Raw genomic sequence first — 15107 nt, 5'->3', positions numbered from 1 at the left:
GTCTGGAGGACGACTGGAGAGGCATAGAATCCAGATTGGTTGAACTCCAACTCGAGGGTTGGTGATGGAAAACCCTCTCTCTTTGTGTCCGTTTCTCAAGTCCAGCCCACATATTTAACAATATTTTACAACATTCTATGATTCCCACTGCTGACAAGCTTTAAAATCAGCATCATCTGCATCCCTGTTCATGTTAAATTGGCTTTACTGTGGTCAGACTGATTCCTGAACATCTGATTTTCTTCTGTATGAAGGTGGCAGTTTGGGTCTGAAAGGTAAAACTGGGGAACCGATCGAGTGTTCCTATTGGACATGATCAACCACAACTATGAGGATTTAYACATGCTTAAAATGTAAATATSTGCCAAGGAATCAAAAAATAAAATACAATTTGTGCAACAATGTTTTAAAAATGCTAAACATTCATCCCATTCCAAAACAAAGGAAAAAAGAAAYGAATCATTGGTGTCCAAACCTCTAATCTGCTGGGCCAAAGTTATACAGCTGAACATACTCAACCTCAAAAATGTAAAATATTATGAGTTAATTTTGGAAATKGAGTGTTCCTATCTTATCAAAAGCCTAAGCTGGCTGTATTTTAATAATAAAAGCAAGTCAGAATGTTGTAGAAAATCTGTAACTTTGTAAAGTCTAAAGATAAATAGCATCYTTTGCCTTGTAAAAGGAAAACAGTAAAAAGGCATTTTATTTTATTTGTAACATTTTTGCTCTAGAAGAGTTTGTTATTTTTAGAAACAAAATATGGATGGTTATCAGTTAATAGTTACAATTGTTTAAGGTATAAAAAAGAAGAARTTAGAAATTCAGACAGATATTAAACAATTACTCAACACCAATTTAAAGCACAAAAGAGATGTATACAACAGAGGAAGTGTTTTTACAGGAATTTATTGGCTTTTTCAAAAAGTGACAATAGTTTTTAATCCTCAAAACTAAGAGAGTCACAACATTGGCTTGGATAAAAGCACAGCTTGATTTCTGAATACCGATGAGCAACGTGTACTTAACCCCTGATCTAGTAGTTCAAATACATTTTGTAAATAGGCAAAAAATATATATAACTGTAGCAATTCTAATCTTAGTTTTCAGTATATGATGCACAGACATGCTATCAGCATTAATTACAAAAAGCTAGGCTTGAAGGGAGATTAAGGTAGCGTTAACCGTAGAGGTAATAAAAAAAACAAAAAAGATATTCATAGTGTTAGTTAAACAATACAGTGAGTGTAACGTCTGAAGAAAGATACAAAATAGACAAATCACGATTATAACAAAAAGATGATTACACTATGTACTACACCATAACCGACAGTAGCTTTGTTACTGTTATTAGCAGGCATAGATGCTTTTCATTGTGACATTGCTTAGCCAGTAGTGATGCGTAAAGAAAATAAATCAAAAGTGTTGCACGAAAGGTATTCGGTAAATGCCCAGAGCATTAAAAGATGTGCTCTTGTTCTCCCCCATCACCAAGACATTCGAACATTTCTGTTCCAATATGCAATCATGTTTTCAGCTTTTGCAATCACAGGCAGCTGTCTGGCTGAGACACGTTTAGGGAAAGCAGAAAGAAAACGACAAATTTAATTAGATGAAACGTAGAAAATACTGGATTCATTACATTTTTCGGGGAGTTATAGCACTGTTGGTGTCTGATCTTCTCCCTGTTTTGTTTTAGGAGTCATTAATCATTCTAGGGTTGACAGACTGATGGAAAGTAAAAAGGTTATGTTACTCAAGGACTCATTTGAAGCTGCACAGATCCTCCAGGTTACTTCACGCTCCTTGTTGTCAAGGAGGAAGTGAACGTGTGAGATAAAAATGCCATTGATGGAGGAGCTGAACGAACGGCAAACGTTACAGATCTGAATCGACAGACCTAGACTTTCATTTTCGACTAAAAACCAGCATGTGTGCAGAATGTATTTGGCAATATTATTTCCACTTACAACAACCAACCCGACTGTAAACAACAAAAAAAAAAAAAAGAAAAAAAAAGTGGACAACAGGTGGAAGAGGAAATTAAAGACAACCTGCAGTCCATTTTTTAGAAAACATCCAATCGATTTTAGAAGGCCTCAAAAAGTTCATAGTCTTGTCTATACAGTAAAGAGTTATTAGGACTGTTGATCGTCCCAAACCCTTCGCCTAAATCTGGATCTGACTTATTTTCATGAAAACTGCTTGAGCTACTCTTAAGGACAGAATCTGAAGTACATTGATTGTGAGTGTATACTGGTGTGTTTCTCCTGTGTCTTTAGCCACCCTCTCACCGCTAGCGTTCATGTCCCCCTGTAACCGTTCAAACTGCAGGCGGCCTTAGAGGAGAGAGCATTTCTTGCCCTTCTTCTTGACGGGTGGGGGGCACAGAACGGCCCGGATGGCCTCGTCGAACACAGTTTTAAGGCCACGCTGAGTCAGGGCTGAGCACTCCAGGTACTTGACGGAGCCTAATGAGCGCAGGCAGAGAGCAGCAATTTATTTACTTCTGTTTGTTGTGAATTGTTAAAAAAAAATACATGAGATCTAAGTTGGTCAAAAAGAGGCCGATGAAGTTTTTACCAATYTCTTTGGCCATGGCCAAGCCTTGAGGATAAGTGATGGGGGAGAGTTTCTTCTCCTTCAGCTTCTCCATGGTGTCCTTGTCGTCCCTCAGATCCAGCTTGGTGCCCACCAGGATGATGGGAGTGTTGGGACAGTGGTGTCTGACCTCAGGGTACCACTACAGAACAGGAAGTTACAGCTTTAACCTCTTTAGGTGATGCATTTAATCATARACAGGATTCCTTATTGTTTTTGTATCAATCTTGTATCAAACTTTATGGCTGTAACTACAAAACAAATGATGGAGCCTTTTCTATACATATTTAAGCTTCTTTGTCTTCATTTAACCCACTAAAAAAGTATTGAAAACTTCACTTTTCGATTRGAAACCAAAGTTGCAACACTTGTTACCTTTTCACATTGCACTGTGTCAAATGAAYCAAAACCTGTTYACCCCCTCGCCTGCGCTGCAACAATAACAACTGAAGGAAATGATACTAAAACCTCTGAAGTAGAAACTGAGCGCAATGTCCTTCTTTACAAAATGTAAACAAAAATAGGGTGGCATCAGATTTTAGCGGTTGAAGGATTTCTCATTGTTCTTTGACAAAAGATCGCATGTCATTTCTCCCGTTAATGCTGTACTGCGCTATAATCTGCTTCCTGCTTTTGGAGTGGTCTCCAGTCCAATTGCCATCCTCATATTCATTTGAACTGCGCCAGAGTTCACTTCAGCCGAACCGAGAGCTGTGAGCTCGCTTTTTGGTCCGTATCAGAGTTCGACTGCGCATTCACACCTCCCCAAATGAACCAGACTTTCTAGGTAAACCAACTGMAGTTTAATTAAAGCGGAGCTGGTTATCTTGTTTGRCAAAAACCAACCACCTTTCAATCTCGTTCAGATTTAGGTCTAATTTTGTGTACGTCACTTTCCACATTGCCAAAAGTCTTTCTTCAACCCTACAAATCACTGAATTTATGAGTTTGAATCACATCCCTGACCACAGGTGGATAAAATACAGCATGTAAACATACAGACTGCTTCTAGAAACATTTGTATTATGAAGTAAATCTTGAAATCTGAAAATTTACTCACCACTAATTATTCCACAGTCAGTGAGTTACACAGACAGAAAGTACTGTGCCGTGAATGTTGAGGCATATAATACACAGAGGCCGTCAATTTCTGCAGAGTCAAACCACAACATTTCTAGCCGCCACTAGACTCTAGAGCAGTGGAAACATTTTCTCTGGAGAGTTCTGCCTCTCTGGCTGCAGATCCAATAAACACGTCTAGAGTTGGCAGCTGCTAGGAGAACCACACTGGCCTGGCTGCAATGTGTCAAGTGTAAAGTTTGGTAAAGGGAGGGTTATGATGAGGTGGTTATTATGTTAGTTTATCTTAAAATAACCATTAATGCTTCAGCAAACCCAGACATTTCAGACCATTTCCTTCACTCAACTTTGTGGGAACAGTTTGGGGATGGACCCTTCCTGTTCCAACATGACTAAGCATGACTGCACAAGGCAGGATTCATAAAAAGAGTCAGATGAGTCTGCTTGTTGTGGAAGAACCTGACTGACCTCACAGAGTCCTGACCTCAAAAATACAGAGCAGGTTTGGGATGAATTACAATGGAGATTATGAGTCAGACCTTCTCAATCAACATCAGACCCCACAAATGTGCATCTGTAAGGATGGTCATAAATGTCCACAAACATGCCTGACTTAGGCTGTTATAGCTGCAGATTATGGGCAGACATAACATTCAAACTGCTCATGCGAGTGCAAAGACAGTGTGAAGTAAGCAAGTAAATAAATACAATTCTAATCATTAGAATTAAGCCAGAAACAGAAAAGCAGTAGTATAGTGGTAAGATGGAAAAAGAAAACAAGTGTTGGTTCCCTTCTTGTACAGCTGAGGAGGAACTGCAGGGGCAGATAATAATTTCCTGAGTGTTAATCACCAGGAGAAACTCCCTTTGCTTACAAACTATCATGTGATCCACGTCTGCAAGCATGCAGTACTGTCCAAAGTACTGTGATGAAGTACAATAAAGATCCCTAAGGCACAACGTCTGGAAGATTCAGCTATACCATTCTATTTAGGAGAAATACTAAATGCATTTACTGTAAAAAACACAATCCTGATCCGTTTAAGGATTTGGTTTTGAAAATGTAACAAAGATGGAAGAAATATTTTAACAATTCAATTATTTGTCTCAGTTCAAGTGTCCTGAATAAACAGGTGATGMTATATTTGCTTTTATTACAATAACATAAAGCCTCTGCTGACTGTTATCCAGTAAAAAGATTATTACTTTGTGAGTGACCAAGATTTTTATCATGTTAAAAGTTAGTTTGAGGGCTAACACAAAGGTCTAGTTAAGCAAAATTCAAAGTATAAAAACAAAAAAAAAACTATTCAAAAGTTATAAAGGTAGCTGAAAATTAGTATGGTACTGGGTAACTTTTAGTTGTAAAAAATAACATTTGTATATTATGTATATACAAGAAACATTTCATTTTGTTAAGAGTCAGTGAGTGATTGTTTACCATCTTCACTCCGTGACAGGAAAGAAACACGGATGATCAGAGCTTATAGCTACTTTAGACACGACTGTATAGAAATAACCTAGATTGAAGGAAGTAAAACTTCTGACTTTCAAATAAATCTTTATTTAGCCTTACATAAACTAAATAGACTAACTATCCAATACTTTATGGACTTGAAGCAAACATATACAAGTGCTTTCTGTAGTTATTGCATAGGGGCATCAGGGARCAACCTCAATTTTGTTGCTTTAATTGCTTGATAATTCACAGTATAGAACAACAAAAAGCACCAGTTTGAAAGATTTTGTGCATGTAATATTCTGTTTCTGTCTAAAACTACTTGAAAATGAKTAGTTAGGCAACAAAGATGCATGGTGAGTCATTMTCTGCAGGATCAGGCTCACTAACTGATCCTACAGTTAAGTTATGATGCTTCTCTTCTCCTAAAACTTGTTGCATGCAGATGTCCTACGGTGCCTTGCAAGATGGAAACAAACTCTTTAATGATATACATGTTAATTGAAGGAGGCTAATATAAACAGATAYAATCTTTTCACATTAGTTGTATTAAATTTTGAAAACCACTTTCAATCTCCTCCCATTATTGTGTGTTGTCCTGTATATTAAATCCCAWTAAAAAATGTAAACCGCAGTTGTAGCATGAAGAAAGATTTTTAAAAAGTCGATAAAGTGAATATTGTAGTAAAACACTGTAAAAACCTTCCATGTTGTTCACACGGACACTTCTCACCTTGGCACGGACGTTTTCAAACGARGCAGGACTCACGAGGGAAAAGCAGATAAGGAACACATCCTGATAAGACAAAGGAAGTAGAGCAATCAAAGCCTGAGACTTCCATTTACTGTAAAGTCTTATTCTTATCAATGTGTGTTTTTCCTGCTTTCAAACTTCCTTGTTTGCCGTCTTCACCCAAATGTTCCAAGTGGATTATTCACAAAGGTTAATAAGTGAATTATAATATTGTTTTGTACCGTCTGTGGGTAGGAGAGTGGGCGGAGTCTGTCGTAGTCTTCTTGTCCAGCTGTATCCCAAAGGCCCAGGTTCACTGGTTTCCCATCCACCATAACATTGGCGGAGTAGTTGTCAAACCTGGGGGAAACAATTATGTGCAAATAAACAAAAACCATAAATCGAAATATGAATAGAACATACATTTTGTAGCTTCCTTATGTTTTTCCAGATAAAATCATGTACTACATTTTAGATTTTATTTTCTGATAGAAAAAGAGCCTGAATATAAAGTACCTTAGCGACTTCTCTAGAAACCAGTGTTAAAAAAAAACAACAACATGCATTTGATCAGATAAGGAGCAGAATCTCATCATTACTTCCAGTAATATCTGCTCTCGTCAATCTCAGTTACAGTCTGCTACTTTGATCATTACCTCAAGCATAGAACCAAGACAATTTCTAGTTAGAAAAACAACAGCGGAGTAAAGAAGTCGCCTCATTGATTCACGGGCCGCATTAGAGACAGAGGATGGAAAAACATGATGGACAGCAAGGTTGGTCATAAATAAATAAACAGAAACTGCACTGCAGTCTCTGACACTCACACTGTGGGGATGTACTCTCCAGGAAAGGCATTGGTGGTGTAGCTGATGAGCAGACATGTCTTACCCACAGCACTGGAAATGAGAAGAGACTCGATCAATGACAAGAAAAAAAAAAACAAGTAAATCCTGCTTTAAACTGACTGGTCAGAGCAGTTCTGCATTACCAACTAATCTAAACATTTTAGAGCGCAGGTGTCAAACTCCAGTCCTGGAGGGCCACTGCCCTGCAGCTTTTAGATGTGACTCTGCTGCACCACACCTGAATAGAATAATTAGGTCACTAAGGCTCTGGAGAATTTATCTACACAAGAAGGAGGTAATTAAGCCATTTCATTCCAGCGTTTTTGTAGCTGTGTAGGACTGGAGTTTGACACCCCTGTTTTAGAGCCTTAAGTCTTAAACTAACTGGCTTTTTTCCCCCTACATTTTCTTTTTAAAAAGAAAAATGTAAAAAAGTTGCTCTTTTTTTAAATCCAAACATCTAAAATTATTTAACAAAGTTCACAAGTTTCTATAAATTTCAAATTTTAAAATTATGTACTTTTCCTAACTTACTTGATCTATTAGCTTTTTTTTATTATTATTATTACTTTTTTATTAAGAATATTTATCAAGTAGTGGTTTCAGTGCCTTCCTTGGGGTCTACACCAGATTCAGTTTTTAAACCATAGGCCAACTTTTAAACTCAGTAACTTAAAAGACTTTCACATTCTACAAAGAGCAAGTTGCATGTATCATTTAGCACTGACTCAGTAACAAAAGACAAGCCAAAACAGTCAATGGGTTTAACTCAAACACTGATGTATTGACCCAACATGCAACTCCTAACTAATACATGCCTTATTTTCTTTAAAATCGGACAGAACTAATTTTATTTTCTTTTAAGGAATACAGCACACAAAAAAGAACCCATGTATGAGTAACTTTAATGGAGGAAAATGTTTTAAATATAATTAAAAAGTAAGAAATTATATGATTTAAATCAAAACACATGTCCCAATATGTGCTTAAGTCAAAAAAATGCATCAAAATACACATTTATGTAAAATAGTTGAGGTTCATTGAATCGAATTTTTTAGAACCTGGCTTACTGATCATAGATCAAACCAAATTTGCCTTTCTTTGCAAATCAGAAATTTAGAAATGTAAAAAAAATGTGGAAACTTAAAAATGTTTACAGAATCAAGTTTCAGTTTGCACCATTTGTCCAGACCTGGAAATTGCTAAAAGAAAATGCGGTAGTTTAAGTTTGTATAGAAACCTTGGATTTACAAATAAAATTATCATTGTTTTTTTTTTTTTACTTACTTATCAAAATTAATAGCATAGTTAAGGATAATAAACAAGAGAAAACATGGCAGTAAATCAATGTAGATTATTACATTATGGACACCCGAGTCATGGAAATAATAAAATTGTTCACATGATCAAATTGATCTTTTATGACTACTTTAATATTAACTGGAATAACAAAAACGCGATTTAAATTATAATCATATCGACCGAAAAAAAAGAGAAAGATTCAAAGCAGAAATGAGCCCTGATCTCAGGAAAACTTTCAATGCAAACCAGACAGGGGTCAGTTCCTGTAAGACATTCACAGCTCCCAGGGGAACAGATATTTCCCAATTACGAAACTTGAGCTTCCCCTTTAATCTGAATCGAAAAAAAGCGCCTCAATCAAAGGTCCATAGAATGACTGATGTGTGGTTGCCACCACACCCTGATCAAGAGGTTATATGCGCATGTTTACCTCCCACATACTATTACACTTCTGACTGGTAGTCTTGGCCAATCCTCTACTTTAAACTGGTACAGCCGAAGCCTCATTTATTATTAGGAAAACGAAAGCACGCCCCAAGTAGGGGCGAAGAAGACAGCAATACAATTGAATCCCGGCTTCTTGAGTTTCTCATTAACCAAGACAATAGAAGAAGAAGAAAAAACGGGTTTAAGTTGAATAAACAAACTACGCTATTAAGTCTGACTGATTCACCAAGTATGTGGAAACCCAAAGGAAATAATAATGAGCTATCTTCTTCTATGCCAACACAGAATATATGAACTCGAATGTCAAGTAAGTCAAAATAAGAAATAAAAAAAGTTTCAGTAAACTGCAATATTCAAGTGGTACATATTAACAGGTAGTTACAGCTTGGAAGCTAACTTTGCCCGTATGAAAAACTGGGAAGCAAAGTGATTTAACGTTAGCCAGTCTGGTGACAACATTTAAGCTAATATTACACGTTACCTTTCAAAGAGAAAATGGTAGAAACAAACTTTTAGAAAGCCCGGTTATGTTCACTTACCCGTCCCCGACAACGACACACTTAATGGCCTGCATTGCCTAAGAGAGCCAGCTAGCTTTAGCTCAGGTTTCTTTTCCTTTGTCCGGAACTGCTCGCTGGAGAAACGTCCCAACAGACTCCCTCTGACGGCCTCCGGTGTTTACCGTTGAGCTCCTCTGATGTTAAAACACCGTCTGAGCAACTTACGCTAACTTATTACACACTTTATCTCAAGTTTCCTCAGAAATCTCCTCGCAACATTCCCATGCTTTCGTTACTTCGCTATGGGAGCTATGGAGCAAAACAGCGGCCACCACCCCTGAGGAAAAAAAAATGAAGTCAGTCACCAGCAGATGGAGCATCCGGTACACYGGCCTGATACGCCCTCAGACACTCCAACTCACTGCAAGCTCACAAAAAACAACCAACCAGAAATACACTTTATTTTATTTTATTTTTTAYAAAAATGTGTAGGTTGAATAAAATGTTTTTATTGATTRAAATAAAATAAAACGCTTACACTTGTAATTTGTGAGGAAATCTAAAAAACAAAAAGACGGATGACTTAAGGTGTGACACGGGGAAGGAAGTGACGTTCTGCACCAATTACAATGGAATTAGTTAAGTTGGGTATTTCCTAAGTTGTGTCTTAAAGGTGCTTTTAAAAACGGCAATAAAAAAAACTGCACATACAAATATCAAATTTGCAGGTGAAACCAGAAAATTATTACATTAATTTATAATATTTATAAAATAATGGAAAAAACATATAAATTACAGATTCAAATATTATCTAAATAAGAAAGGATACTGCTGTTGTGGTATTTTTAATGCTGATAAAGCATGTGCTGTTGTGCATAGAGGAATTTTTTATTAAATATATAAATTGGGCATTACTAGGAAATATTTAACTGGATAAAGAACTTTTTATCAAAGAGAAGTCTGCAACATAGAATTGGGCAAAAATATTATTAAAATATGCAGATTTACACAGACGCATCAAGAAATTTAAATTGTACGATAGGAATGCATCTTACTGTTCAGATAAAACAAGGAAAACGAATTACAAATGAATTGTCAGTAACACGGGGAATAATAGCATTATTATTATCAGTATAGTAGATAAAAGAAATTACCTTTAAAGCTGCAATAGGTAACTTTTATAAAAATGTGTTTTTAACATATCACTTAAAAACTGTCACTGTGTTCTGACAGAATAATATGAGGGGGAAAAAATCTAGCTCCTCTGTCTCCTTCCTGTGATCCTGTGATCTTGTTTGCAGAAATACACCAATCAGGGCCAGGAGGCGGGTCTTAGCATTGCCAATCAATTTCGTGTACGCGCTTTTGGTCGTGCCTGTGAGTCTAAACTCGGGGCGTATTAACCCAATTCCCTGTTCTCTTCCGTGTGTCGCACCCTCTTCTCTCCTCCTCGGAGAAGCTGTCGGGGTGGAGCAGCCCTGCCAGCACCTAATGTTTAAAAATGGAGCTCGGTGTCAGTCAGCGATAAGAAATAATGAAGAATTTCACACCATTTACCGCTTATATCGCATCGCCCTGTCAGTTGACTTAATAAGCCAACGTAGCGCCGGGCAGACGGATCCTTTATGGCGGGTCTGTCGTACCTAGTGCTCCGGTTCTCGGGCTCCGCTGGTCGGACGTACGGAGTGTTTTGCAAAGGCTTGACGAGGACTTTGTTGATATTTTTTGATCTGGCATGGCGGCTGAGAATCAGATTTCCTTATATATACCTCGTCGCTTCTATGGTGTTTAATGTAAGACTCCAAGTAAGTAGTCTTACTTTCTTCTTGTATACCAAAACTTCTGGTTTGGCAGTCCTGCTTTGCTCGTCACCATGCCAACAGCTGTTAAAAAGGCCTTGGTGTTGAATTTGTGTTGTCGTTGTGGTTGCTGACTCAATGTCTGCTGAGCTTTTAAAGAAGTGTCTCCTTTACGCAGATTGAAGCTAAACTTTCAATTCGTCTTAGATTAGTAGAAGTTAAAGTTRTATTTGCTCTAAGTTCTGGCTGTAGTTTAATTAATCTATACTCTTTGTTTTAATTTCTTATAATGAAGATTTGCCACTTTTTTTWAATTCAATTTCTTGTTATAAACACGTAAGGATATTTAACGTAGCGAAACTAACTCATATATTGAATGTAATTGCGAAACACCAACTTTTTGCAATATGGCATGTATGATATTTYCTTTGTTCTGTTTAGTGATATGCTTAATTCTAATATATATTTAACTTATCTTTTTACACTCAACCAWATTATTGGTTATACATTAATTTTAATGTTTTTCACAGTGTTTTTCCGGGTCCGTTAATGAAAGAACGTGTCATTTAATTTTAAGAATAAGAATTACATCCACAAGTTTGAATTTTCTGAAGATTTTCTGTAATCCTGGTTTTTAAGTAGAGTCCACAAATTGTTATTGGTTCTGATGTGGGAGCCATTTCAGAAGCCTAACATTAGCCCGTTCCATCCTTTCCCAAAGCAGTTTGTTCTGTGTTTTGGTGTCTTTGKGGTGTTTTAACATCCAATCATGTCCAATTTTTCATCATCTAGTTGTAGAGCTCAGGGTGAGTTTCAGGATTTCATCCGATGCTTGAAATGTGCTGTCAGCATGATGCTGCCAACACCAGTTGAAACAGTATTCTTTACTGAGAGCTTCACCTTAGCTTCTCTACAAGTGGTGGCCAAAACCTGTCTTCAGAAAGCATTTGGTTTGTCCATGTGTAGTTGCAAACTTTCAGTAGAGTTTAATGTGCCAGTCTTAGAGAAAGGGTTTCYTTCTTCCTTGACTCTATCTCAATCCTWTTTAAGACTTTAATTGGGTAGTTATACTGGTTTTTCAGCAGTTTTCTTTTCTTTTTTATTTCATAACCTTTAGCCTGGCTGGTACTTGTGTAGGCCTGAATGTTTTAACCCATTTCCATCTAGTTAAAACTCATCTGTAGTTTGGCAATGAGTCCAAACATCAGAACTGGTTTTGGAACGGATTAATCATGCTTCTGGACCTTAGCCTCATGGAAAATTTAAGGACTATGTTTTAAAACATTTTGAATTAACTTTTCAAATAATAATAATAATAATAATAATAATAATAATAATAATAATAATAGTAATAATAATAATAATAATAATAATAAAAAGATTTTAACTAAATTGGATTAGAAATTAGGAAAAGTGTACATTCATTTCATGCCTTTAAAGATCATTGAAGTTAGCTGTTATATTATGCTTCCATTTTGAAAAAAAGGGTACCAAAATTAATTAAAATAAAATAAAAAAATGCTGGTATTCATTTAATCTATTACGTTCGTTTGTGTTATTGTTTTGAAAAGAGAAATAATTAATAATGACTGAAATTCTTAAACTTAGTAACACTTAAACATTATGGATTTGCATGAAGTTGGTTTACAAAAATTTTGTTATACTCTTTTTTGTTTGTTTTTGACAAATAACCTGCAAATAACCTCCAAAATGAAATGTAAACAAAGACTTTATCTCTTCACAGGTTCATATTGAAATCCACTGAAAAGTCAACACCTACTTTTTTTTTTTTTTTTTTTTTTTTTACTTAAATCTGTGAAAAGCGAGAACTGCCATGCTACGGCCATCAAAAGATGCGCAAGTGACAAATCCGAACAGCGACGTCGAAGGAGAGGACACCTGATCCTGCAAGCCGGTGTGACAATGCAAAACGGTGAGGCGGCTGCACGCTTTCGGCAGTCGTCACACGAGCTCGGTGCCTTTGCAGAAGGAGGACAGAATGGATGTTTGTCAATGTGAGTCAGGGTGACGGGTGATTACRTGCAGGGAAAAGAGGCCTTGCAGCTGCTSAACCAGGAGCTGTTCGTGGGGACTTGATCATGAAATAAGACGATTGTGGCCGTGAAACTTCGTAGCTGTACCCTTTTTAGTGTGCGTGTCAGTCACGTTTGTTTGTCAGTAGTGTTGCATCTCAAAACGAAAACCTGAACACAGTTCAGTTCCCTTTACAACAGAAACATCTCAGCATGACATGAACAAGCATGTTTAATTTGGTCTTTGTGGCACTGAGGTTGGCTTCAGCTGAGCAAACGGTACATGTTCTCTCTCACACAGAGGATGCTCCAACTGGGAAGTTTTACAAGTGCGGTATTAATGGCGTGAATCATTGCATGTCTTGCGCTGGTGATTGCACTTGCAGGTCATCACAGTTAACTGTTTTTGCAAACCAGTAGCACAAAAGAAGACACGTTAGTAAAAAAAAAGAAATCATTTWAAAAAAATTGCATCTGAGAAACATTTTAGCGCTGCAGATTTATTTAAGCGAGTCGGTCTGGAGATTTGTACAGTCAGAGCTGATTGTGAGAGAATGATCAAACTGGAAGAAATAAATTTGTAAAAATCACAACTGTCTTTGTTTGTGTAGTAAATGATGTATTTGACTGTTCATTTTTAACACTTGTCATTTTTAGAAACCTTTAAAGGAAAAAGGTACACATCTGGAAAAACAGTGTTTAACTAATACAACATAATATTTTTAAAGATAAAGTCAGTTGTAATGTTGAGATAGAATGTGTGAAAGAAAAACATACTTTTTTTTTCACAAATAATAAAAAGTTGGAAAGTTTCTTTCTTGTTAATTGGTTGACTGCAAGCTGACTTCCGGAGCAGATAACCTGACTAATAAATCAGTTAATACCTTGTTAGACTTGTGCTGCTTTTCAAACAGCATTGTTTTTTTTCCCATTAACGATTAATTCTGTATTTTTACATGTCAAAAAAACAGCCATTTGTTTTTCATAGTAATATCTTAGGAAATTAATGAACAAGCGTGAATTTAAAATGGGAAATATTTTCTTTCATTAACTATGAAGTTATGCTGTGAGCCGGTTTGATCGATAACATGACGATGTAGTGACATCAACCGACCATCAGAGGGAAGCAGTTAATCACAATAAGAGTCTCGTTTTTCATCTTTTAACGCCATTGTGAAGCTAAATCAGATTGGTTAAAATTAATAGTAGGATTTAGAATATAATACATTTTTCCATTTAAAACCAAACTAAAACTGTTTCCCGTAACTAAATCATTAGGCCCTACCTGAACAAATTTCCCATTTAAGTCAATTTAATAACTACTGACTTCCTCATTTAGTTGCCAAAATGTCCTCAGTAAAGTTATTAAATTATTCGCTCTGACGGCAGACAGCAGCATAAAAACCATCATTGGCTCCCACGGCAACTGTCTGTCTCGGTCTGATTGGCGACCAGACCTTGCAGCACGCTATCCAGCATGTCTATCTTTTATTTTCTGTTAAAAACAGAATTTATTTCTCAGGAATTTGGTAGAGATCATTTTTAATAGGGTTAAAGAGGATTGATGTAAGAATAGCTCTAGAAATTAAGTGTACATTGTTTTGTCTTTATCCTAGTTTTTGCCAGCCACCATATGTACTCTTAGAAAAAAGCCTTTAGCATTTTTAGCATCTGTAGCAGCCTGCATGTTTTATTTAATGGAGTAAGTGATAAAGCTACAAAAGGAAATAGCAGGGGTTCAGTTACAACTGCAAAACAGATGTGAATTATTTGTTGTGTGACATATCTATTCACAGATTCCAAGACCTTTTTAGTATGAAAATGTGCAAATATGTGCATTTCAACATTAAAATGATCCCTTAACTATTTATTACATGAAAATATGGTAATAAATACCATATTTATTACCAACAAATACGGTAACAAGTCATCTCTGTTTAAGCTGTACTGTCAAGACATAGCTACAGTTAAAAAAAACAAGCATGTTTTTATGACTTAGTTATCACATGCAGTCATGGCAAAATATTATTTAAATAAATTCAGTTTATTTATAAAAATTGATATGTAGATGTAGTCCCTTTATCACTTGTATGTGTTCAAGAGCTTACACAACTGCAAGTGAAAAATCCAAACAAGGCCTCAATAATAGCATTAGTGAATCTAATAAAAAACCAAGAGATCTCTGTCTGCATTTGTGAAGATTCCCTCACCTCAGCATGCTGGATGCTTCATACTGGAAGTGAAACTGACGTCATGATCTATTTTCTGATTAACTGAGCTATATGATAACTCTGGGACCAGTGGC

General features: G+C 36.4%; 2 protein-coding genes across 2 annotated transcripts; one reads left to right on the top strand and one right to left on the bottom strand.

The window, feature by feature from the left end:
* Nucleotides 1–890: 890 nt before the first annotated feature.
* rac1b (Rac family small GTPase 1b) lies at nucleotides 891–9342 on the bottom strand. The gene is made up of 6 exons (XM_008416759.2): nucleotides 9010–9342; nucleotides 6701–6772; nucleotides 6116–6233; nucleotides 5874–5936; nucleotides 2584–2743; nucleotides 891–2471 (listed from the first exon to the last, which is right to left on the bottom strand). The coding sequence occupies exons 1-6, from the start codon at nucleotides 9042–9044 to the stop codon at nucleotides 2341–2343; spliced, it is 579 nt and encodes a 192-aa protein (XP_008414981.1). The 5' UTR covers nucleotides 9045–9342; the 3' UTR covers nucleotides 891–2340.
* A 1039-nt stretch (nucleotides 9343–10381) lies between these two features.
* Nucleotides 10382–13434, top strand: smim10l3 (small integral membrane protein 10 like 3). The gene is made up of 2 exons (XM_008416761.2): nucleotides 10382–10775; nucleotides 12514–13434. The coding sequence occupies exons 1-2, from the start codon at nucleotides 10596–10598 to the stop codon at nucleotides 12532–12534; spliced, it is 201 nt and encodes a 66-aa protein (XP_008414983.1). The 5' UTR covers nucleotides 10382–10595; the 3' UTR covers nucleotides 12535–13434.
* The last annotated feature ends 1673 nt before the right edge of the window (nucleotides 13435–15107 follow it).

The sequence above is a fragment of the Poecilia reticulata genome, linkage group LG8 (genome assembly GCF_000633615.1).
Source record: "Poecilia reticulata strain Guanapo linkage group LG8, Guppy_female_1.0+MT, whole genome shotgun sequence".
In the NCBI taxonomy this organism is placed as follows: Eukaryota; Metazoa; Chordata; class Actinopteri; order Cyprinodontiformes; family Poeciliidae; genus Poecilia; species Poecilia reticulata.
Note: the sequence above shows the minus strand (reverse complement) of the source record. Positions and strands in the feature narration are given on the sequence as shown.

What these genes read in the sequence shown, in the direction of transcription:
- smim10l3 (XM_008416761.2), top strand. Translation starts at nt 10,596, where the DNA reads ATGGCGGGTCTGTCGTACCTAGTGCTCCGGTTCTCGGGCTCCGCTGGT. An exon ending in TGTTTAATGTAAGACTCCAA is followed by an intron (nt 10,776 to 12,513) that starts GTAAGTAGTCTT and finishes ATCTCTTCACAG; the next exon opens with GTTCATATTGAAATCCACTG.